The sequence below is a fragment of the Ahaetulla prasina genome, chromosome 2 (genome assembly GCF_028640845.1).
Source record: "Ahaetulla prasina isolate Xishuangbanna chromosome 2, ASM2864084v1, whole genome shotgun sequence".
In the NCBI taxonomy this organism is placed as follows: Eukaryota; Metazoa; Chordata; class Lepidosauria; order Squamata; family Colubridae; genus Ahaetulla; species Ahaetulla prasina.
Window position 1 is genome coordinate 90,649,363 of NC_080540.1, and position 22,987 is coordinate 90,672,349.

The following is a 22,987-nucleotide window of genomic DNA, read 5'->3' on the forward strand; positions in this document are numbered from 1 at the left end:
TATACGGCTTATACTTGAGTTTGTTTTTTAAGCCTCGGCTTATACTCGAGTATATCGGCTTATACTCGAGTTTTTTTTTCTTTTTCACATTTTACCGGACGGTGGGAAGCCCTGCGGTGCAGTGAGAGGGCGGGCGGGGAGCCGCCAGCCTTCTCAGCTGAGGAGGAGGTTTCCCCAACCGGTAGGTGCCTCATTTCCCACCCTCGGCTTATACTCGAGTCCCCAGTTTACCCCAGTTTTTGGGGTAAAATTGGGGACCTCGGCTTATACTCGGATCGGCTTATATTCGAGTATATACGGTAAATAGTGGGGGGAATAAACCTGCTAAAACTATGACATTTGCAAAGTTCTAGACTCTGCTAAAACGATGACCTTTGAAAAATTTCTCTCCAGATACAGTGTTTTTTCTTTTTCTTTTGGTCTTTGTTTGCTTTTGTATTGCTGTCTTTGGATTTTCTGTGGATTACGTTACTATGTTAATGATCTTCCTGGAGAAGCTTAAAACCACAACAGAGATTTTTAGTAAGAGAAGAAATTTGTGGAGGCAACAAAAATATTTCACTGGTATTGTTTTTTTCTAAGGCTACAGTGCCTGACACAGCAATTCAAGAAGGTCAATTTTTTTAGAAATTGCAGTGTTTTTTAGAAGGTTATAGGAGCTATTTCTTACCATTTTTGATCTTATTTCTTATAACTTAAAACCAAGCTCAGGTTTGCTCTCAGCCAATTATTTTCATTGGCAAATATATTAAATGATACCCTGCCCAAAGCCAAGGATATGAGTTCACAAGCCATTTAGTGTTTTCATTTTTAGTCTCCTGCTCAGGAATTGCTGCTATCTGCTGATAATATTTAGATCACACTAAATATTTTACTTTTCCTCTTTTTTTAAAAAAAATGCTTTGTTCTCTAATAGAAACCATTCCGGTTCATTGAGATAATAACTGTTTGATAAATGATTCATTAGAGTTACCGTAGATAGAATTCAGAAAGGGAGGCGCCTGTGGACATAATAGCAAAGCAAAGAATGAACAAAACTCAAATGATGTTTTATTTCATCAACAAGACAAACCCTAAAACAGGAACTGGCTGCAAAAGCCATTTGGTGGAGAAGTGGAAATTGTCCCTCCATTTCTAAACAAACTTCCCAATAATGTTACTTCTAGACAACTTCTGTCATCTATCCCGATGGAAAGAACATTCTTTGGGACAACAAACAAGGAATGCTGGTCCCCACTCTCCTGATCAAGGATTCTTGGTTTGTTCAGTGTGAAACTCTCATTGATAAGAAATCCTTCAAATCTAGTTTCTTCATTGTCCACATTGCAGGTGAGTTTTGGAACTGTTTGTTCTGCAACTATTATATAAAATTGCAACTAATAAAGGCATGTTGTTATAACCCTGTAGCTAGGTTATCATTTTAGAGAAGGAACATCAGGCATCAATCCTAAACCCAGTCCAGAACCTCTGGGACAGAGATACTTCTCTCATGCTGAATAACCATGAAAAACTCCAAATATATCTGTTTCCATCTGATAAAGATTGGAGTAACGGTGCTTGATGATGAAATACATGCTCGTAACCTTAGATATTGACAACTTCTTAATTAACACACTCTTAATTTCACCCCACCTCCATTACTTCTCCATATCCCAATCATTCATCTGCCACTTTTCCACAAAGCACATATTTTAACTTTTGCATGTTGCTAACAACAATACAGTTGTACTAATATGGAGGCTTATATATTAAACACAAAAAAGTATGATACATTAAGGAGTAAACAACTGTTGCTGACAGAAATCATTGCAGAATTAGATAAAAATAAAATAGCAGTAAAATTGAAGGAAAATAAGAAAAACAAATAAAGTTATATACATATTTTTAATACAATGGTACTTGTCACTGTTTTTCATGGCAACATATTTTACAAGGCATATTCCTCATCCAAAATGCATTTGTTCTCTGGTTTTGGCCACTAGAACATTTGGACAATTGTAGGATGATGATTATTATATAAGAAAGAGATTATTGTTTTTAGGCAAGAATTTAAATGTTCACTCCAAGAATTGCATGAGAATACAGTTCAATGGCAAAGAATTTATCAAATATAAGTAAATGGGCCTAGAATGCCAGTGAATCTGCAATGTATAATTTTACCTTACATAGTGCCATTTTAGTCATTTAAAGCAAAAATTCTGTTTCCCAAGGAAAATTTGAACTCTATTTGTTTAAATAGTTGTCTTTTTCTTACTACATTGTCTATCAGGAAACGAACTTTATGATATTCAGTTGTTTCCAAGGAAGGCCATGGAGCTATTGGTGGGAGAAAAACTAGTAATCAACTGCACAGTATGGGCTGAATTTAATTCAGGAGTTGATTTCCAATGGGATTACCCCACAAAACAGGTATGAATTAACATTTGTTTTTCTTTCCTTTTTAGCCTCTATAGTTAATATGTCCTATCTTATTTTTCTTATTGGTCTATAGAGGGGAGGGAGGGAGGGAGGGAGGGAGGAAGGACGGAAGGAAGGAAGGAAGGAAGGAAGGAAGGAAGGAAGGAAGGAAGAGTTTTCAATGTTACCTGCCAGCTTCCATAGGGAAAGTCAATGGGGAAGCTGGCAGGAAATCGAAAGTTGCTCTTGCTCCCACTGCTTTTTTGCCCACATGTGCTCATTCTGTTTCTCTGTTTATAGTCAAGGAAATGTCTCTGAAACAAAGACTTAATAGGCCACAGATTATCTAGTTTTGCATCCAATTTCTACTCTCGAATTCTTTTTCAGAGTAGCCCCATGTAGAACATGATACAAAAGTCAGGGCTTGGATAATATTGTAAAATATGCTATTCATCATAATCACCACCTGCAGATCCACTGAGGTGATGAACCAGCAGCACTCTCAATTTTCAGTTGAATCCTGCTAGTCTGTAGCATTTAATACATGTCGTAAAGTGCAGCCACAACTAAAGACAAGTTAAATGTCTTATTGGCCAGGCCAAGAACTCATCTCATTAAAGCCATGCTGTCCACATTGTTACTATATTCGTGGTGATTTCTGCTTGGATAATGACTTTGAGCAAGAGCCAATACCTAGAATATGGTTGGACTTGCCATGAAATGACTCCAGGATTTAAGGGTTGATGTTCATGTATCAGTGTTCTTTGAGAGCAACTGAAGATGGTGACTGAATAGGAAAAAAGACAAGAGCACCCTCTGACAAGTTACTTTAGGAACCTTGGCTGACCTTTGACTCTTCCCTCCAAATGTGTCTCATTGTCTTTTTCAATATTCCTCCTATTTCCTCTTAATTCTTTGTTATATAAGGGTCCTTTATATAAGAATCAGGGGTCCTTGATGCTCTCTGAGCTTGCTTGTTTTCTTGCAGATGTTTCATTGCCCTAACTAGCACTGATGCTGCACTGATGATGTTACCTAGTTAAGACTGCAAGAAAAAAAGCAAGCTCAGAGAGCACCAAGGACCTCTCATTTCAACTGTGAGCTACAAATACTCTCTTTTATTGGTTTACAGAATAGGTGCTAGAATTTTATATCCTTATTGTTGGGCAATTTTTCACATGATCGAAAGAATACTTTTCAAAAACTCACCAAATAAAATCTTGACATATAAAGGACCTTGTTTTCCGTGACATCCTGGGAAAAATATTTTGTAGATAGTAGTGTTCATATGAGTTTCCAAATATAGTATCAACAGGTTTAATTATCATGAGAGTGACACCTTTGGGACAGACGCTGTGTTTTTATGCCTCTGAATTTCATTTCTTGTAATATCAACTCTGTTTTCTCTTCCCCTCTATCTCTTCTGGCAGATGAACCAGAAAGCCATAGAACTGCCTGAGAGGCGGTCCCAGCAGACCCATACTGAACTCTCCAGCATCTTGATCATCCAAAATGTGAGCCAACAGGACCTGGGAAAATACACATGCAAGGCTAGCAGTGGGGAGCAAAACTTGAAGGAGAGCATAGATGTCATCGTGCATGGTAAAAACCACTAACTCAGGCTAAGAAAACCTTTTAGGTTCTTTTAGATTCTTGTTAGCATACATCAAAACTCTGATAGGACTATAATTCCCAGCAGGACAGTTAACCTCTGAGCAAGTATCTAATGCTTTGACTAGAAAAAAATGAAAAATGTGGCCTTGGGAAAGAATTGAGGTGGTACATTGCCATATATGTTGTTCTCCAAGTGAGATTTAATGAGATAACCTTACCAGAAGAAACATCACTATGGGATTGCTGTTCTTGTCTTTAGTAGCCAAGTAAATATCAAGCACTAGGGAAATCAGGACATCCAGGCAGTTCAAATGTGTATAAATATTTATTGTAAGCTTAAGTTTTCTACAAGAAAACTTGACTAATAGTCAAGGGAAATTAGTGGGAGTTAAGAATAGAAAGGAATTCAAGGTGGGCTGGACTTAGGTCTCTTGTGGGTGTGAAGCAGGGGTGAAATGTTCCCGGTTCGGGCCGGCTCGGCCGATCCGGTAGCGATGGCAGCTGCTGGTTCGGAGGACCAGTAGCAAAAATCCCTGGCCCCACCCCCTGCCTCTGCTGAGCCGCACCATCAGCAGAGTTGTGGGGTTTTTTTACTTTTAAAGGCAGTTTTTCTTCAGCTAAAAACATGCCTTTAAAAGTAAAAAAAAAAAACTCTGATGTTTGCGGGGCTGATCAGAGATCATCAAAACCCTTTAAAAGTTTTTTTTTAAAAACCCTCTTCAGCCGAAGAGGAAAAAAAAGAAAAAAAAAGGTTTTAAAAGCCTCCTCTGATGATCCCAGAGGAATTTCCTGATCCTCACAGGCTTTTAAACTCACTTTTTAACAGCCCCCACTTACAAGAGCCCCCACCCATGCCTAGCCAATCCGCCTCCTCCCTTACCTATAATTGCTGCTCCTTTTGGGCTAGCAACGGCATGGTTTTCTTCAGCTACTGATTACTGTTTGCTTTGACTTCCTGCTTTGCTGAATGAGGAACTCTGAGAGTTGAAGTCCACAAACTAAGTTACTAAGGTTGGAGACCCCTGATCTAAAAAAATAAATAAAAATAATAAAATAAAATATTTGTGCAGCTTTCTGAGATTTGGTATGTTTCTGTAGTGTTTCACTCTAACTACACAAACACACAAAACTCTCACAAAGCTGTATGTGGCATTGTGTGTGTGTGTGTGTGAGTCAGTTGTGTTGTGTGTGTGTAAAGTGTGAAAGTGTGAGGTTCCTGCTTGTTGCAGGGGCCATTTTGGGTGAAGTGCAGCTGCTTTTACATTGTGTGTGAGTCAGGGGCCTCTGATGGCTCAACAGACTAAGCAGTCTGTTATTAACACAGCTGCTTGCAATTACTGCAAGTTCAAGTCCCACCAGGCCCAAGGTTGACTCAGCCTTCCATCCTTTATAAGGTAGGTAAAATGAGGACCCCGATTGTTGGGGGCAATAAAAGTTGACTTTGTATATAATATACAAATGGATGAAGACTATTGCTTAACACAATGTAAGCCGCCCTGAGTCTTCGGAGAAGGGCGGGATATAAATTCAAATAAAAAAAAAGTTGTGTTGTATTATGTGTGTGTAAAGTGTGAAAGTTGGTTTTTGGTACCTCTTATTGTTTTGTATACCTTATTTATTATTTTTATTATTAATTGTTATTGGCCACGCCCACCCAGTCAGCTGACCACCAAGCCACGCCCACCAATTAAGCCGCGCCCACAAAACCAGTAGGAAAATTTTTAGATTTCACCCCTGATGTGAAGGGACTCATGACTGATGACACATTTGGCTCCTTCGGGCTCACCCTACAGTAAAGGATGTATTATTTGGAATCTAATGTATCAAGAAGTTGTTCAGTTGCCCCCTCCATGGTCCTAGGGTAGGTACGTGCATGTCATTTTATAGAGAACAGCTGAGTGCAATGATTTTTTGAATAATTAGGTACCCTTTTTAATGTCAAAAGGCAATATTAGCTTCCTGCTGTTTTTCATCCATGTTCTTGACCTATATGAGTACAGTATGCAGTATATGAAACTGAAGCTAAGCTGTTTTAGTTTAGCTTCAGTTTCATATACTGTATACAGTACTCATATTGGATAACAGTGCAGCCAAAATAGGAAAGTTAAAGTTTATGTGTCTTGGAAACATCTGGATGTCCAAGAGCTGCAGATGGTATATTTATTTATGTATTTAACTTATTAACTGTAACATGGCCTTTTTTTGGCCACCCCATTTTTCCTGTTAGTATCTATGGCTGGCATATTGCTTAGCATACCATATACAACTCAAGATAATATTTGGCCCAAACAGCATTGTGCACACTAATGTAATGTGTAAGATTTAATCATTCACAAATGCCCCTTCAAAAATGCTTCTTTGCTTCAACAGGAATATTCTGACAAAAGAAGTATAAAGCATTAAATTAACTTCTATGATGAAATAATATTTGTTTATTAATTCTCAAATTGATGTCACTTTTTTCCCCCAGTATATAAGGCAGCTTAAAATAAAAGAAAAATGTTTTCTTCTTCAAAATCTCGGTGCGTCTTATACTCTGGTGCGTCTTATAGTCCAAAGAATATGGTATTCAGTAACAAAGTTTTTGGCAATACTCTGGGAGCATCCTTCGAAGGTCATTTTCTCCTGATCTGAATAACTGGACAGCTTCTTAAATAAGCACATTAGCATTCCTAGTATATTTTTTTAAAAAATCAGCCAGTGTAGCACTGTGTTTTTGTGGCATAAAATGTAAATTGGTGTATCATTTTTATGTCTGGGAAAAAAAGCAAAGATGTAGGGTGTGGGTCTACATCCATAAAATTATATTATTTTCTAGATACCTCTGCTCTTGCATCAGCTACTGTGTTTAACAACTCTGACACTGTATTTTTTCCCCTTCTTCTTTTTCTTTATCCATCTTGTTTTTTACAGAGAAGCCATTTATCTACGTGGAAAGGAAAAAGGGCCCAGTGATAGAAGCAACAGTGGGAGACGAAATTGTGAAGCTACCAGTAAAAGTGGTTGCCTATCCCCAGCCTGAATTCCAGTGGTAATACATTCTTTTTAGCGTCTTCTTTGGATTTAGGGACAGGGGAGGGAGTTAGAAAAGAGAAAAATCATTACCGATAGTCCTCAACTTACCTGACTTTATTTTTTGTTTGTTTGTTTATTGAAGAAAATTTATATTGCCGCCTGTTCACACATGGCAACTCAAGGCAGCTTACATGAATTTATGATATATATATATATATGTATGCATGTATGTATGTATGTTTTCTGAGGTTTTCGCGGGTGTTTGTATGTAGGTCTTTGGTTATTCGGGTTTTCTCCCGCGTAAAATTGGAAGTGTCTTCGTGCTCCCAGAAGCACGAAGCTGAAGCCTGAAGATGACGAATAAGACTTCGTCGAAACGTCGCCAAGACACTTCCAATTTTACGCGGGAGAAAACCCGAATAACCAAAGACCTATATATATAAATATAAATATATATTTATTTATTTATTTGTGGCAATCATTAAGTGAATAACTGCTGTTATTAAGCTAATTTACTGTTCATTATGTGGCATTTTGCCAAAAACCAAAAGTTAACATTGTTTACTAATTGCGATCACATGGCCAATGAGGTTGCAAGTGGCTGAAAAAGGGGTCTGTACAGGGGAGAAATCCAGCAGGTTCTGACAGGTTCTGGTGAACCGGTAGTGAAAATTTTGAGTAGTTTGGAGAACTGATAGCAGAAATTATGAGTGGTTAGGAGAACTGGCAAATACCACCTCTGGCTGGTCCCAGAGTGGGGTGGGAATGGAGATTTTGCAGTATCCTTCTCCTGCCATGCCCACCAAGCCACCCCCACCAAGTCATGCCATGCCCACCGAGCCACGCTCACAGAACCCGTAGTAAAAAAAATTGAATTTTATCACTGGGTCTGTTGCTAAGCATCTGAAATGCAGTCATGACTTCCAGAATTCTTAGCCAGCCTGGAGAGTGTCAAATTGGGGAAATCCCCATAAATAGTTCCCCTGCCCTCACTCCCTCCAAATAGCAATAAACCAATGATGAATCAGTGCGTGTATCTTTTTTTTTTTTTTTTTTTTTGGAATGGTGTTTCTCAGCAGATTTCAGAGAAAGCTTTTCTTAAGGGGAAAATGAATATAAAGGCTATTTTTCAGAAATTCTTCATTTCATTGGCTGAAGCACCATGGCTATCTTTTAGAAGCTTAAGCTATATACATACTTTCTTTCTTTGCTCCCACCCAGGTTTAAGGATGGAAAGTTAATTTCCAACAGGCAATCTCAATATTCCCTCCAGATCAAGGATGTAGCAGAGCAAAACTCTGGCTCTTATACACTGGTCCTGAAGAACGGGTTGGCTGGACTAGAGAAGAGCATTAACCTTCAACTGGTAGTTAATGGTGAGGAAGAATCAGATGACTTACAAGAAGAGAAGTCTTCAGCCATATAGCAGTTAAATCTATATTCCCAATTTGTTTTATTCCATGAAAATAGTTTCCCAAATCTACCAAATTAGGCATGATGTTAATCACATTTTTTTGGCATCGGAGGGTGGTTTTCAAATAGGATCAAAGGTCTGGGGTGGATCAGAATTCTGGCTGGACAGATGAAGATCCTGTTAGTGTCATTTGTGATGGAGGAAAGGCTATTATGGGCATCAGACATCCCAGTTTAAAAATGAAGAGATAAAAGCCTCCAGTTCTACTATCGCAATAGCACTAGCACTTAGACTTATATGCCGCTTCACTGTGCTTAACAACTCTCTCAAAGCGGTTTACAGAGTCAGCCTATTGGCCCCAAAAATCTGGGTCCTCATTTTACCAACCTCAGAAGAATGGAAGGCTGAGTCAACCTTGAGCTGATGACATTCGAACTGCTGAACGCTGACAGTCCACAGAATTAGCTTGCAATAACAAAATAATATATAGTCTAGACTGCACATCAACATAGAGGTAGGTAATCCTTCACATGTGACCACAATTGGGACCAGAATTTCCATTGTTAAACAAGGCAGCTCTTAAGTGTTTTTACTGATTTTACAGTTTTATTTGCCATGGTTCTTTAGCAAATCATTGCAGTTGTTAAGCAAGCATGGCTTAAGTGGATGGTCATTAAATGAATCTAATTCCCCCATTGACTTTGCTTGTTGAAAGCTGGATGGGAACATCACAAATAGTGATCACATGATTATAGGTCTATTGTACATGCTTCCCGGTTGCCAAGCACCTGAATTTTGATTACATGACCAGGGAGGTTCTGTGAAAATTGTAAGACATTTTTTTAAGTGCCATTGTAACTTTGAATGGCCACTAAATGAATGGTTGTAAGTTGAGGACGATCTGGATTTCTTTGAATTTGTACAGGTAGTCCTTGACTTACAACCATTTATTTAATGACCATTCAAAGTTACAACAATGAAAAAAAGTGACATGACCATTTTTGACAGTTACAACTGTTGCAGCACCCCCATGGACACATGATTAAAATTCAGATACTTGGCAACTGACTCATGACGGTTGTAGTGGCCCAGGGTCATGTGATCACCTTTTGTGGCCTTCTAACAAAGTCAGTGGGGAAGCCAGATTTACTTAACAACCAGGTTACTCACTCAACAACTGCAATATTCACTTAACAAACGTGACAAGAAAGGTTGTAAAATTCACTTAACAAATTTCTCACTTAGCAACAGAAATTTTTGACTCAATTGTGGTCATAAGTCGGGACTACTTGTATGTGCTTTACTCTTTCTTCATCTCTGAATGTAATAATTCAGTATTATTTTTGCCATATTACATTGGACAGGCATGACATACTAAGATTGGAGTAGGAGGAGTTGATTGGTGCTAGGCCATTTCCTCTCTGTGTGAACAGAATAAAACTTTATATGAAAGCTGCAAACAGGTTTATCTTCTTTCTTTATTTACTATTTTTATCTATATTCTTTTTATTTCTGTTGATGGTTTTATTTTGAATTTATCAGAGTACTTTACCTTTTTACTGGGCAGTGTGAGAGCATATTTAAAAGTTTCTGGGAGTTAATTCTTCCCAAGAGAATAATATGGATGACTAAAAGCAGTAGCAACAATTCAAAATTAGGGAGAGTTGGCCTGGTGGGGTTTTGACATGTGAATTGAAAAGAAGGGCGTAAGCAGTCACCCAAAATGGCAAATAATAAGACTGATATTTTATCACAATTATGATTTCAGTTCCTCCACAAATCCTTGAGAAAGAAGCCTCTTCACCAAACATTTATTCTCGTAAAAACCGGCATGTACTTTCCTGCACCGTCTACGGCATTCCAGCTCCAGAAAAGATACAATGGCAGTGGAGGCCATGGACACCTTGCCGAATGTTTCCCCAGCACAGTCTGTAAATGTCTTTCTTTTTAAAATATACACTGAATTCTCAATATAGCACAAGGTGGAAAATTTTGACAGGTCTATTCAAGCTAGTGGACATATGCTTAGTCAACCATGTTGAAGCCACTTCAGTTGCATCACTATGGCTTCTCCTTCTAGACAGTAAGCCATTCAGATGCAATTGAGGGTTTGTGCAATTTGGCTTTATTGTATGAAAGGTGTTTGGATAGTGATAGTGGAATACTCTTATATTATATAATTTATCCTTGGTTTAGTAAAGGCATAATATTAGCCAAGAGCTAGGTCAAGTCTCTTTTTGTGTTTAGAACTCACATGGAAAAGACTTGACTTTTTGTGTATGTATAATAGACTGATGTATTTATGGAAATTTGGATCAAAATCTGTAGATGAATATAGATTAAATCCTTTGACCACTCTTACAAATGAGAATTGTGCTTTCCAAATGTCTCAGAGCCATATTAGATTAAAAAAATTCTGATTGGAACTGAAAGTGTGCTGCTAACAGAGGGAGGCTTTAAGTTTTTCTTCCATCCTTAAACATCCTATTTCTAGGGCTGTGGATTTGGATGCAGAGAGGACAAGGTGCTTTGGGTCATTTAACACCTCCAATCAAGTGCAATATCTAACACCTCCTAGCAGGCTCTTAAACCAAACGGGTCTTTTGCCAAGTTGGTGTGGCAGGTTTACAGAGTTGCCAGCTGGCAACTAAATGAGCACCCCATGTAGTCCCTTACACCTTTTCTTCTTGTCCAGAATAATGCAGGACCCTGTTATTTTCTGTTTAGAGAAAACACAGACAGTCTTTGGATTGTTTGTACAAAGTAACAGAAAAAAAGGAGAAAGGGCAGATCTGTAGGATTTTTTAAAAAAATGTTCATCTATAGATGAACTGACTGAAGATGACTAAACAGAAAGTAATGATTCTGTTTTAGTGTTCGATTTAAAAGCAGATTTGGAAGATTAATGGGAAAGTTTTCAGAAGTGTATTTCAGTAGCTTTGTGACTCACCAAAATAATACATGAAACTCAATCTATTCATGTCATTTGTAATTCATGTATCTTAAAAGATTCCATTAATATTAAGAGAGAAACCTTTTATATGAGTAAATGGAAGGTGATATTTAGAATTGAAGTAATCTTCCTTGTGGTTTGATGATACCTGGTAATAGTCTAGCAGAGACTTTATAGTAAGTTTGTACATATTTATTAACACTATTAAATTCCAAAACTGATTATTGACAGATCCTGAAATTAAGTTTTCCATTTGTTAACTTAAAGAAAAACACTCTTCTGATAAACATAAGCTGTATCCTTGTTATAACAAAAAACCCCAGTAAGCTTAATAAAAAGTGTAAGTAAAAAAAAGTTTCATGTTTGATTTTCAAGCCATAGTAAATCAAGAGAATTTGTGTAAATCAAGAGTTTTTCTCCAGAGACTTTAAGACATTTTTAAGAAAAATGTTCTTGTTCTTGCTTCATTAAGCCTATTTGTTTCTCAGTCAAATTGGCAAAGGACAATAATACAGATATTACAAATAATCCTGAGGAACTCTTAAATGGACCACACAGAACTGTAATTTAATCTATTGCATAACAAAACTAATATCAGTTGCTGGGAAATTACAGCAAAAGAGTACTGATTTCCTTGTGTTCTGTGGTTGGTCTTCTTGGTCTTCTAGTTGGCCATGGTGGGAAGCTGGAATCATAATTAGTTAGGTTGATTCATCTGGGCTCTTATAGAAGATTCCATTCGTATGCAAGTTTTAGATACCACAATGATTAATTGCAATATTAATAATATCTGGATAATATCTAAATATATAAATAAAAAGAGATCTAGAAATACATATGGAAAGTCTTCACTGCTTTTGTAAGTGAAAATTCAGTTGCTGCTTGTCAAAGTGGAATGTAAAATCTCAACTCAAAAATGGTTTTGGATACAGAGGTGTGTGTGTTTAAAGCAGAAAGCAGAATTAGTTATAAAAAAACAAAATAAATAATTCTCCTGTACGCTGCTAAGAAAGTCCAAAGCAATGGGTTGTTAACTTCATCTGATTGGCCTGAGACTGAGTTGAATTTGTTTAAACACGCCTCCTTTTCCTGTTTAGCTCCAGTTTATTAACTCAGTCGGCCATAGAGAGACTACCTCCTTTAGCTCCATTGCTTTTGACTCTTTTATCATAGGATTTCAATAAATTAGGAAAAATTCTCAAAAAGGTTTTTAAAGTGCCCAATTGTTTTTTTCTTTGACTGCTGGGAGTCGGAGCGGCAGGGAAAGAGGCTCGCGCTTTGCGCGGAGCCCAGCACCGCTCAGCTGAGCCGCCCAAACGCCGGTGGCCATTTTTTTCCATTCCGAGGCTCTCAAGCCTCATAGAATCGCCGGATTGAGGAACGGACATCGCTGGACCTCGCCAAACTGTAAGTGGAGGCCAGCGGAGCGCAGGAGAAGCCGTGGTGTCGGCTTCACGCTTGCAGGGGTGGAGAAAAAGATCCGTGGTGTCGGAGGCTAGCTCCCCCTGCCAACACTGCAGTAAACAGGTGCTTTAGGAGCAGTGGTGCCTGCTTCACGCCATTTGGGGACCCCTCCCCCCCACGCAACCCCCCAGGCAGCCTTTGAATGCTTTTCCAGCTGTGGTGTCAGCTTGGTGCTAACTGGCCCTTATTGTTTGATCTTATTCCAGGATTCTCAGATCAGGGCCACAATACTATTTGGGCATATATTCCAAGGCCTCTGATAACCACTAGGCCTCATTTCCAAGATGGCGGATCGCAGCAGATCTCCTTCCCGGGCTTCTGCCTCGCCCTCCCAAGGACACCTTACTAACGTGGCTCCTCCCCCTCACAAGAGCAGATCCAAATCAAAGGCTTCTTCCACCAAATCTAAGTCTTCTACTTCTCACCAAACCTCTGCTGCTGCAGAGAGAGATGCCTCAAGAAGACAACGTGCCTTGGATAGGCAATTTGATAAAGCAAAACAAAAATTAGCAGAGGAAGGCAGGGAAACTTCTATCCCTCCAGAGAGTCTCAGAGTTTCTTCCTCACCTCCTCTAACTGAGGATTCTCCTCTATTAAATCAGCCTGGATGGTCTCCCACTATCCCTAATGGTTCAGGAGAAAACCAGGAAACAATTTGTACAGTTTTTGGTGATTCTTCTAGAGCCATGCCTGAGCCTCCACATCAGGCACCATCTGCCACCTTCATTCCCACAGCAGCGGGAGTCTCCCACAGAGAGGACAGTAATCCTGCCATTTCTCAGGATATACGTCATCTTATCATGCAAACCATTTCTCAAGGCATTGACAATGCCTTCACTCAGAGAGGTTTCCCAGCTCCATCTCCTTCGGGCAGCTCTGACCAAAGACCCCATTCTGATAGCCACCCACCCAGACTATGCGCGCTGCGCACACGCTCTCCAACCCCTTCACACCATAGTGAGGACTCCTTTTTGGGGGAGGAAGACATAGCAGAGTATAATCTGTCTGAAGACGAAGAGTCTGCCCCAGACAAACCTGCTCCCACCGGCCTTTTTCGCCATGAGCTTTTCTACACATTACTACACAAGGCAAAAGTTACGGCCAACATGGGGGTTGCCTTACGCCAATCTGAGGGAGCTTCAGATCCGTCAGACCCCAACAAATTCCTCTTTACTGAACCAGTCTCAGAGCAACGGGTAATTCCTTCACCCAAGCTCTTCTTGGACACCATCCAACGTCAATGGGGTCACCCTGGTGCCATTCCTACTCCTAGTGGCTCAGACAAAAAGATGTACACGACGGATCAAGATCTTGAGGACCTCCTCAAGGTTCCTACCGTAGACACCCCAATTGCCACCTTGGCTTCTTCCTCCAACATTATACCTTCAGATGCAGCAGGAGGTCTCCGCACGGAGGGCCGCAGAGTGGGACTCTCCACCATAAAACCCATCAAGCGGCTGCCTGGGCTATCAGATCTGCCACAGCAGCCTCATTCATTGCTAGAACCTCTTTGATATGGCTCAGACAAATGCAGGAGAGGATTCCTCAGGATGATTCCAGATTACATCAGGACATAAATAAATTGGTAGCGGCTGCTGAATTCACTGCGGATGCCACCCTTAATTATGCAAAATTTGCATCCCGAGCCCTTGCCTCCAGCATCACCTCCAGGAGGCTGTTATGGCACAGACAATGGCAAGCCGACATGAAGACCAAATGGCGGTTGGCGGCTGCCCCATTTAAGGGTGGATCTCTCTTTGGCGAAGCCTTAGACCCTATTTTAGTTGAGGGAAAGGATAAACGTAAGATCCTTCCCTACGTCTCTAGACATTCAGACAGACGTCCTTCTCTTCCTTATCGCAGACAGCCTTTTTGTACCCAGGATCCCGGGTTTCAATCCCCGGCTTATCAACATTCCTTCCAGCCTCCTCCTGACAGGTTTCAGGACAGGCAGTCCTTTCGTGACAGGACCAGGCAATCCCAGACCAGACGTCCCTCCCGTGGACCCGGCTTTCGACCTTATCGCAGGAACAAATGATTATCCTGACCAGGATCCCATCAGCGGTCGTCTTACCAAGTTCATCCCTACCTGGTCCCACACGACAACCGACGCCTGGGTACTGCAAACCATCACCCTTGGTCTCTCCCTCGAATTCAATTCAGAACCTCCAAGGAGATTCATCCAATGCCAAATTCCCAAAGAACCTACCAAGAGGGCTCAAATGGAAGCCGAGATTCAACACCTGCTGTCCATCAGTGCCATAGAACCGGTTCCCACGCCTCACCAGGGGACCGGCTTCTATTCAATTCTTTTCTTAGTGGACAAAAAATCAGACGGCACCAGAGCCATCCTAGACCTGAAGCAACTGAACCTTCACATCAAATATCGCAGATTCAAGATGCACTCCCTCAATTCAATCTTAGGAAGCATCAGAAGAGGGGACTATCTAACATCCATCGACCTCAAGGAGGCCTATCTACATGTACCCATCAGACCAGCCCACAGACGCTTTCTCAGGTTCAGTTACGCCGGGGCCCACTTTCAATACAGGGCCCTGCCCTTCGGTCTATCTTCCGCTCCTCGTACCTTCACCAAGATTCTGGATGCTGTGGCGGCCCACCTTCGCACAATTCCAGTAAGAATGCAATGTTACCTGGACGATATATTGATTCTGTCGTCTTCCGCCCAGCAGGCGTTACGGGACTTACAGGTAACAATTCAATCCCTACAGGATCACGGCTTTTCGGTCAACAGAGCAAAGAGCCATCTAGTGCCTACGACCGAAATTGTCCATCTGGGAGCAAGAATCAACACCAGATCCTGCCAGGTGTTTCTTTCCCGAGACCGTCTCCTCAACATAAGAGACACGACAAAAAAGGTAAAGGCACTCAAGAGGGTTCCACTTTCACTGCTCTCACATGGTCTCTTGTCTGTCGATCGTGCCCTGGGCACGTCTTCACTCACGACCCCTACAATGGTTACTTCTCCCACACCAAAGAACAGGCAACAGCCATACCGAAATCAGAATTCCTCTGCCCCCAAAGGTCAGAAAGTCTCTACAGTGGTGGCTGTCTCCAGCCCTGACAAAGGGCTGCTCATTCCAGGAACATTGCCGTCTTGTCCTCACCACGGATGCAAGCCTCTACAGCTGGGGTGCCCACCTATTAGACCAGGTGACTCAGGTTCGTTGGTCCCCCAACGACCTCAAGAACGACATCAACTGGTTGGAAATGAGAGCTGCTCATCTAGCTCTCAGGTATTTCCAAGCGCAGCTATCAAACCATCATGTGCTACTGCTGACGGACAACACTACCACGAAGGCCCATGTGAACCGTCAGGGAGGCACTCGATCCCGCATATTGATGAAAGAGGCTGCAGCCATAGGCCTGTGGGCAGAAAAACATCTTCTCTCACTACAGGCAGCCCACATATCCGGAGTCCCAACACACAAGCGGATTGGCTGAGCAGGACGACCATCAATTAATCAGAGTGGCAACTACATCCGAATCTGTTTCTCACCATCACGATCAAATCCGGCCAACCCATAGTAGACCTCTTCGCCAGCCTGACCAACAAACAACTTCCAAGGTTCTTCTCCAGGTTCCAAACCCCAGGAGCAGAAGGAACAGATGCCCTACAATGTCAGTGGCCCCGGGGCCTTCTTTATGCCTTCCCCCCGACCCCCCTTCTGCCAAGGGTCATTCGAAAAATCTTGGAACAGAAGGCAGAAGTCCTCCTCATAGCCCCTTATTTGGCTTCGACGGAGTTGGTTTGTGGATCTGGTGAGCCTGTCCATCAATCCACCTTGGCGAATTCCACCAGATCAGATTTCTCTATGCCAAGGAGCCATTCTCCACCCAGAACCTCAGTGTTACCAACTAGCCATCTGGCACTTGACCTAAGGAAAGAAAAGCATTCCATGGGGGTCATCTCCACCCTTCTGGCTTCTAGACGCCCATCCACAATGCGTATTTACAAGGCCACATGGTCATCATTCCATTGCTGGCGTCTTAGACATCGAATAGAACCTACTTCTGCCTCCATTAGACATATCCTGCAATTCCTCCAGGATGGATTGGACAAGGGTTTGGCCACCAACACCATCCGCCAGCAGGTTGCAGCTCTTGCCACTGTTTTATTCTGTGACGGGACCTCCACACTTTCTCAACACTCCCGTATCCGACGTTTTCTAAGGGGAGCTTACAATTTGCGACCGCCTCCGGTCCACAGATACCCTACCTGGGACCTAACCCTTGTCCTTCAGATGCTTACGTCTTCCCCTTTCGAACCCTTGAGCTCCTCTAGTCTCAAACTCTTAACCTTTAAAGTTGCCTTTCTCATAGCCATAACCTCAGCCCGTAGGATCTCCGAGATCGCTGCCCTTTCGGTCAGGAAGGACTTATGCATTTTTCACTCTAACAGAGTCATTCTCCGTTTAGACCCTACCTTTCTTCCTAAAATAAACACAAGCTTTCATAGGTCTCAAGAAGTCATCTTACCGGATTTTTGTCCTCATCCCAAGCATCCATCAGAGCGTCGATGGCACACGCTGGATGTAAGTAGGGCCCTGCGTATTTACCTCAACAGAATCCCTATTTTTTTCCTTTCAACCAAGGGCTCTGGGCACCAAAGTCTCCCCATCCACCATAGGCAGGTGGATAAAGGCCTGTATTTCCATGGCCTACGACCAGCAGAAACACCATCTTCCAGGCCGCATCACTGCACACTCCACCCGCAGCGCGGCCACCACAGCTGCCTGGGCCACCCAGGCCTCTATCTTGGACATTTGCAGAGCAGCCACGTGGGCCTCTCCTTCGCCATTTATTAAAAACTACAAGATGGACCAATTTGCCTCAGCCGAGGCCTCATTCGGACGGAGGGTCCTGCAGCGAGTTCTTCCTGTTGCTGAGTCTTCCTAATCTTTCCCGCCCTAGGGATATTTAGCTTGGGTATATCCCATTGCTTTGGACTCTCTTAGCAGCGTACAGGAGAAGGAACATTGGCTTACCTGAAGGTTCCTTCTATGTACGCTGCGTGAGAGTCCAACCCCTCCCTATTTTCACTTATTGTTTTTGTCTATATACAGGGATCTGGAGGTTATTGTTCCGTTTTTTCCAGTTTTCACATTGAGTTCGTCTTCTCCAATACCGCTTCTTCGTTAATAAACTGGAGCTAAACAGGAAAAGGAGGCGTGTTTAAACAAATTCAACTCAGTCTCAGGCCAATCAGATGAAGTTAACAGCCCATTGCTTTGGACTCTCACGCAGCGTACATAGAAGGAACCTTCAGGTAAGCCAATGTTCCTTTTCTAAAGTAAAGAAGAGGAGTAAAAATAAGTAATTTCTAAAAGATAGAATAATATTAGGAACTCAACAGATCCACAGATTGCTACGCAGAGGAAAACAGTTTTGGATTTTAAAAAATTAAATTTTGCTGAGAGAGTACTATTTGGTACAAACATTCATTGTATTAAGACACAGTTTGCTCGATTATGATTTATTAAGTAAATAAATGGCTGAGGTCTCATAGTTTGATAAACCCCAAACCAACAACATATGGCTTAGCACAGTATGTGAACCCTGTAAGGTATCAGAAACCAAATGTCAGACTGTTTGAGAAGTCCATACTGCTAGAAGAAGTGAGAAGAAAAAGAAGCAAGTAGTTGGTCTTGATTACAGTGGTGATGGAAAAACATTGGGAAACCTGAAGGGCCAGCTTGGGGACAGGTCATCCTAGAGATTTACTGGGTAGTTATTATGAAGTGACATTGAATTAATCAAATAAATCAAGAAAGTCAGGCAGTTGCTAAGAGAAGCTCCTGAAATCTTATGACTTTTCATAGCCTACTTTGTGTAGGTTGAGAAGCAGAGAGGTTAACCACCTTTTTTTCTGGTCAGTTTAGCATAAGCAGATATATGGATAATGGAACTTTGTAATGGCTACCTTCTAGCCTCAATGTTATAGTGCTTGTCCTGTTCTTTATGGCTCTCTTATATATTAGCTTTGTCCAGGGTTTTTCCTGGTTGTCCAGTTAATGGATTTTTGTTTTACATAGAAGCATTGTTTCGTAATACGCGCTAGACCCCAAAACAGCAAAATTCATTTTTGAAGATTTTTGGGAACAAAGACAATGATAGGATCTCTATCTCAAGATGGTTAACGCACAGGAATCAAACTGTCCCCTTCTTCCTTCAGTTAGGACAATGGGCAGCAAACATTTATTATTATTGAGACAGAAAGTGGCCTCTACAGTTAAAAGGATATGATAGCAAGTACCACTGACCCAGAAGGAAGTGGAGCATCTATAAAAATACCGATGTCATAACTATGTAGCGTGACTGGTTAAGGAAATCAGGGCATTTCCAGTCCCATCAGAAGTCTTTGTAGCTCTGTCAAAAGGAAGAGGAGCTAGTGATTTATGAGCACTGTCTTCAAGGCCACAACTTTTCTGCTTATCCCAGTTCATAATGACTTCCTGTTTTTAAAAACAGTTTCTCATTCTTGCTGTGTACTGAAGTACAAAAAAGTTGTTTTCTGCTCATCATCTCTATTGAACACATATAACCATTATGTTCTTGGAATGTTCAAAGGACTCTGCCGACATATAGTAGTTATCTTCTTCCTTTGTATGTTTTCTTCTTTTGCACTTTCCCAAAAATAATATTTTCTGGTCTCTGGATATCAAGATTCTGTAAATCCTTCACAGCTGCCAGTCCTACCATCCATAGACTTGTCATTCTCCTATCAAAGCTGCCTGACTTAACAGCCATCATAATAAATATGGAGAAATGCTATAACAAATGATACATTATATAAAGGTCTATTTGTATTCTTCCTTTCTTGCTACTGACCAGTTTTAGTGGATGTCCCAAACATTCTGGCTTCATTACAGAGGGGGGGAAATTATCATACCCCTTTTAGGTACATGAATACAAAATTTAATCATGTTCCGTCTTGCTAAATTTATCTGCTTTCCCTGTAAAGCATCGTTTCCTTGTTAGGGTCTCTTATTTTTTCCATTTCTTTCTCTTTTGTGGGTACTACATGAACTGTAAACTGAAGCAGACCAAGGGCTGTACAACGCCATCAGAGGGACCGGATGCCTGAGTGTAAGGATTGGAAGGATGTGTCACAGATGGATGCTGTGAACCCCATTGAAAGCATTGACACCTGGACAGAGTTTGTGGAAGGAAGGAACAAGGTGAGGCCATTTCCCTGTTTTCTTTCTCCATTGGAAAGAGGTAAAAGAGAGACATTTCAAACTTATGAAATGGATGGAGTATTAGCTGGGGTTTTTTAACATAAATTCAAACTGTATTGGCTTTCCCATATTGTCAGTTTTTGATATACGGTTCATTCAACAAGTCTTTCAACAGACTAATGTGGCATCCAAAGCAAAGTTGAAGGAGAAGAATTGAGAAAGGAGAAATGAATTGAGCAAGTTTGCTTTGAAAAACTAAAATTATTTAGTCTTGACTGAACAAACTTTATCGATTAATGGAAAAAAATATCTATGTCATGAAATTATCTACTAAAAAAATCTCATGACGAAATTGGTTACATAGTGAAGCACACACACTCATAAAAAGAATGTGTTCAAGATTTTGATTTGATGAGACCAGAGTACAGTTACACCTACTCATGCTTTGTATGTTCCCTGAGCTATCCCGCATGTTCTTGAAGTTTTGAGAATCAACCTACCTTTCTTTCCCAAAAAGGATTTTCACAAGGATGCTTTCATATTCCAGCCCTTTAGCATTATTGAGATGTTACTTTATTATGGCTGGTTGAAGGTTTTTACCTGCTTAGCATTTACAAATAAACAACGCATGCCATGCAATGTGTAGCATAGCCATAATTATCTCTGTAGCTGGGATCAATAGAAAGCAATTTATAAGACTAAGTCTTAATACATGAAGTGTTTACTGAAATTAAGAAACATGAGAAAGTACTAGAATATTTTATGTGTATATGCCAAATATGCTGATACACAGATTACATTCTTACTATCCCTCCAGCTGACAGAAATTAAATTATACTGCAATAACACTGATAGTTTGCATATAATTTTAGTTAAATATTTACAAAGAAATAAAAGATAAATATGAAATAATATAAACTAAAGAAAAAGCAAAAAAGATAAGGAAAAGTATGAAAAATATTGCAAGTAAAATAAAAAATATATCGCATGAGTAGGGCTGATGTAAAGCTGATGCTACCCAATTATATACCTTTCAACATTGAGAAAATTAAGTTCCTAAAACCTTTGCTGGTTTGGATGGGGAGGAACCATATCCATCTCAATCCAGTGAAGACCAAGCGGTTGTGTGTTTTGGATACCCAAATCTGGGGACACTCCATCTCTGAGCTTGAACAGAGTTTCAGTTTCCCATTTAAGAGTGGCGTACAATCTGGGGCTTTCTCTAATTCACAGCTCCTCAATTAGCAAGTAGTAGCAACTGTGCCCATGAAGGCTTTTGTACAGTTTTGTCTGGTGCGCTAATTGGGCCTTTCCTAGACTGAGGGATCCTTGAGAAGATCATTCATACCCTGGTCACCTCATGGCTTGATTATGGTAGCACATTCTACCATAGGCTTGCCATTGAAAACCATTTAGGAGCTTCAATTGGTCCAGAATATGCTGGAACTTTTGCTTCATGACCTGCCCTGGTTGTCAGTTTGTTTCCTAGTTCAATTCAAGGTGCTGATCATTATTAAGAAGCCTTACATGGCATTGCTTACTGAAGAACTGCCTGTTTCCCATAGTATTTGCCTGGCCAATTTGAACTGGCAGGGTTGATGCATTCTTTCAATTAAATAATGCCATTTATCAGGACTCCACAAGCAAGTTTTCTCTGTTAGCAAGATATGAGGTTCCTCTGAGATCCAGAAGATTCCTTCCATGCTATTGTTTTAAAGACCTATGAAGATTTAGCCGTTTGCTCAGACCTTTGGTGACAATGATGAAGCCCTCTTTGGATTGAATGGTTTCAATTCTTTTTTTATTTCTGACCGGGTTTTTTCTTCTTCTTCTTCTTTTTTGTCATTCTTGCCATCTTCTCTTCATCTTTTTTGTCTATTATTGTATTTTTCAAATGTTTTTCTTTGTAAACTGCCCAGAGTCATTGGGAGTCAGGTTGCACATAAATTTAATAAATTGTTATTGTTGTTATCCTTAATACTTTTGAAAATATTTTATCCAGAGCAGGCAAATTGGTGTCAACACCTTCTCTGTATTTGTCAAGTGCTTCTTAAAGAAGTTACACCTATTCCTAAGCTTAGACCCTTGCCCCATGGGCTGAGGAAAGCATGCATTTGAATGAAGGAGAAAGTAAGGGGGCAGTGACTCTATTCAGATGTGTATTCCCTGGTCCATACATCTACAGGCAGCCATCAGAGCAACCAATGGATACAGAGAGGTGCCCAAAGCACCATTACATACTTTGGAATCACAATAAACTTCCCTATTTGAATGTTCCATTTAAGGATAAGCCAGGAATTGCTGTTCTTTAAAAAGGGCTAGTGTTGAAATAATATCCAAAAAAAAAATCATCCACATTGTAAATTAACTATGAAGTGACATGGCTGTGTCAACAGGAGGATAGAGAATGACTTTGTCTTTTAATCCCTTTAAAATTTGTATTGCTATTTAATTATCTAGTATTGGTATTATCTAGTACCAGGGTTGTTGAAATTGGCATTGCCTTATGTTACATAGCAGTTCCGCTTATCTCTTCAAAGTAGAGCCAGAAAAATAGTACCTACTCTTTAGTTAAATTCTTCAATTGCCAGTTTTCTGTTACTCTTTACACACCTCTGTGCATTAATTTTATAAAAGGCATTGAGGATAGATTTTTCTGGCAAACTGGTTCCCAAATCCAGATCTCTTAAAGTGCTTCTTTCAAAATATTATTTTTCTTTTTTTGTATAAAAATTGTATTACTTTATCAGAATATAAAATACAAAGGAAAATAAAAACAATGGGAACTAAGGGAAGGGGAAAGGGGAAAAGAAAAAATATGGGGGAGAAGGTAGGAAAAAAGGCATTGATTTCCGATTCTCTTTAGCATGGTAGAAGATAATAAAATCACAATCTCAACTTTTTACTTTTATGCGATAATATATACTA

General features: G+C 40.5%; 1 protein-coding gene across 4 annotated transcripts in view; it reads left to right on the forward strand.

The window, feature by feature from the left end:
- Positions 1-22,987, forward strand: part of FLT4 (fms related receptor tyrosine kinase 4) — a 143,442-nt gene that overhangs the window by 63,394 nt on the left and 57,061 nt on the right. For 3 of the 4 annotated variants that reach the window (XM_058168426.1, XM_058168427.1, XM_058168429.1), the window contains exons 5-11: positions 1,167-1,329; positions 2,270-2,409; positions 3,828-3,999; positions 6,925-7,042; positions 8,248-8,402; positions 10,209-10,371; positions 19,921-20,059. In XM_058168426.1, the coding sequence (XP_058024409.1) occupies positions 1,167-1,329; positions 2,270-2,409; positions 3,828-3,999; positions 6,925-7,042; positions 8,248-8,402; positions 10,209-10,371; positions 19,921-20,059 (1,050 nt within the window). The remainder of the gene's footprint in view (positions 1-1,166; positions 1,330-2,269; positions 2,410-3,827; positions 4,000-6,924; positions 7,043-8,247; positions 8,403-10,208; positions 10,372-19,920; positions 20,060-22,987) is intronic. The other variant, XM_058168428.1, reaches the window with a different exon arrangement.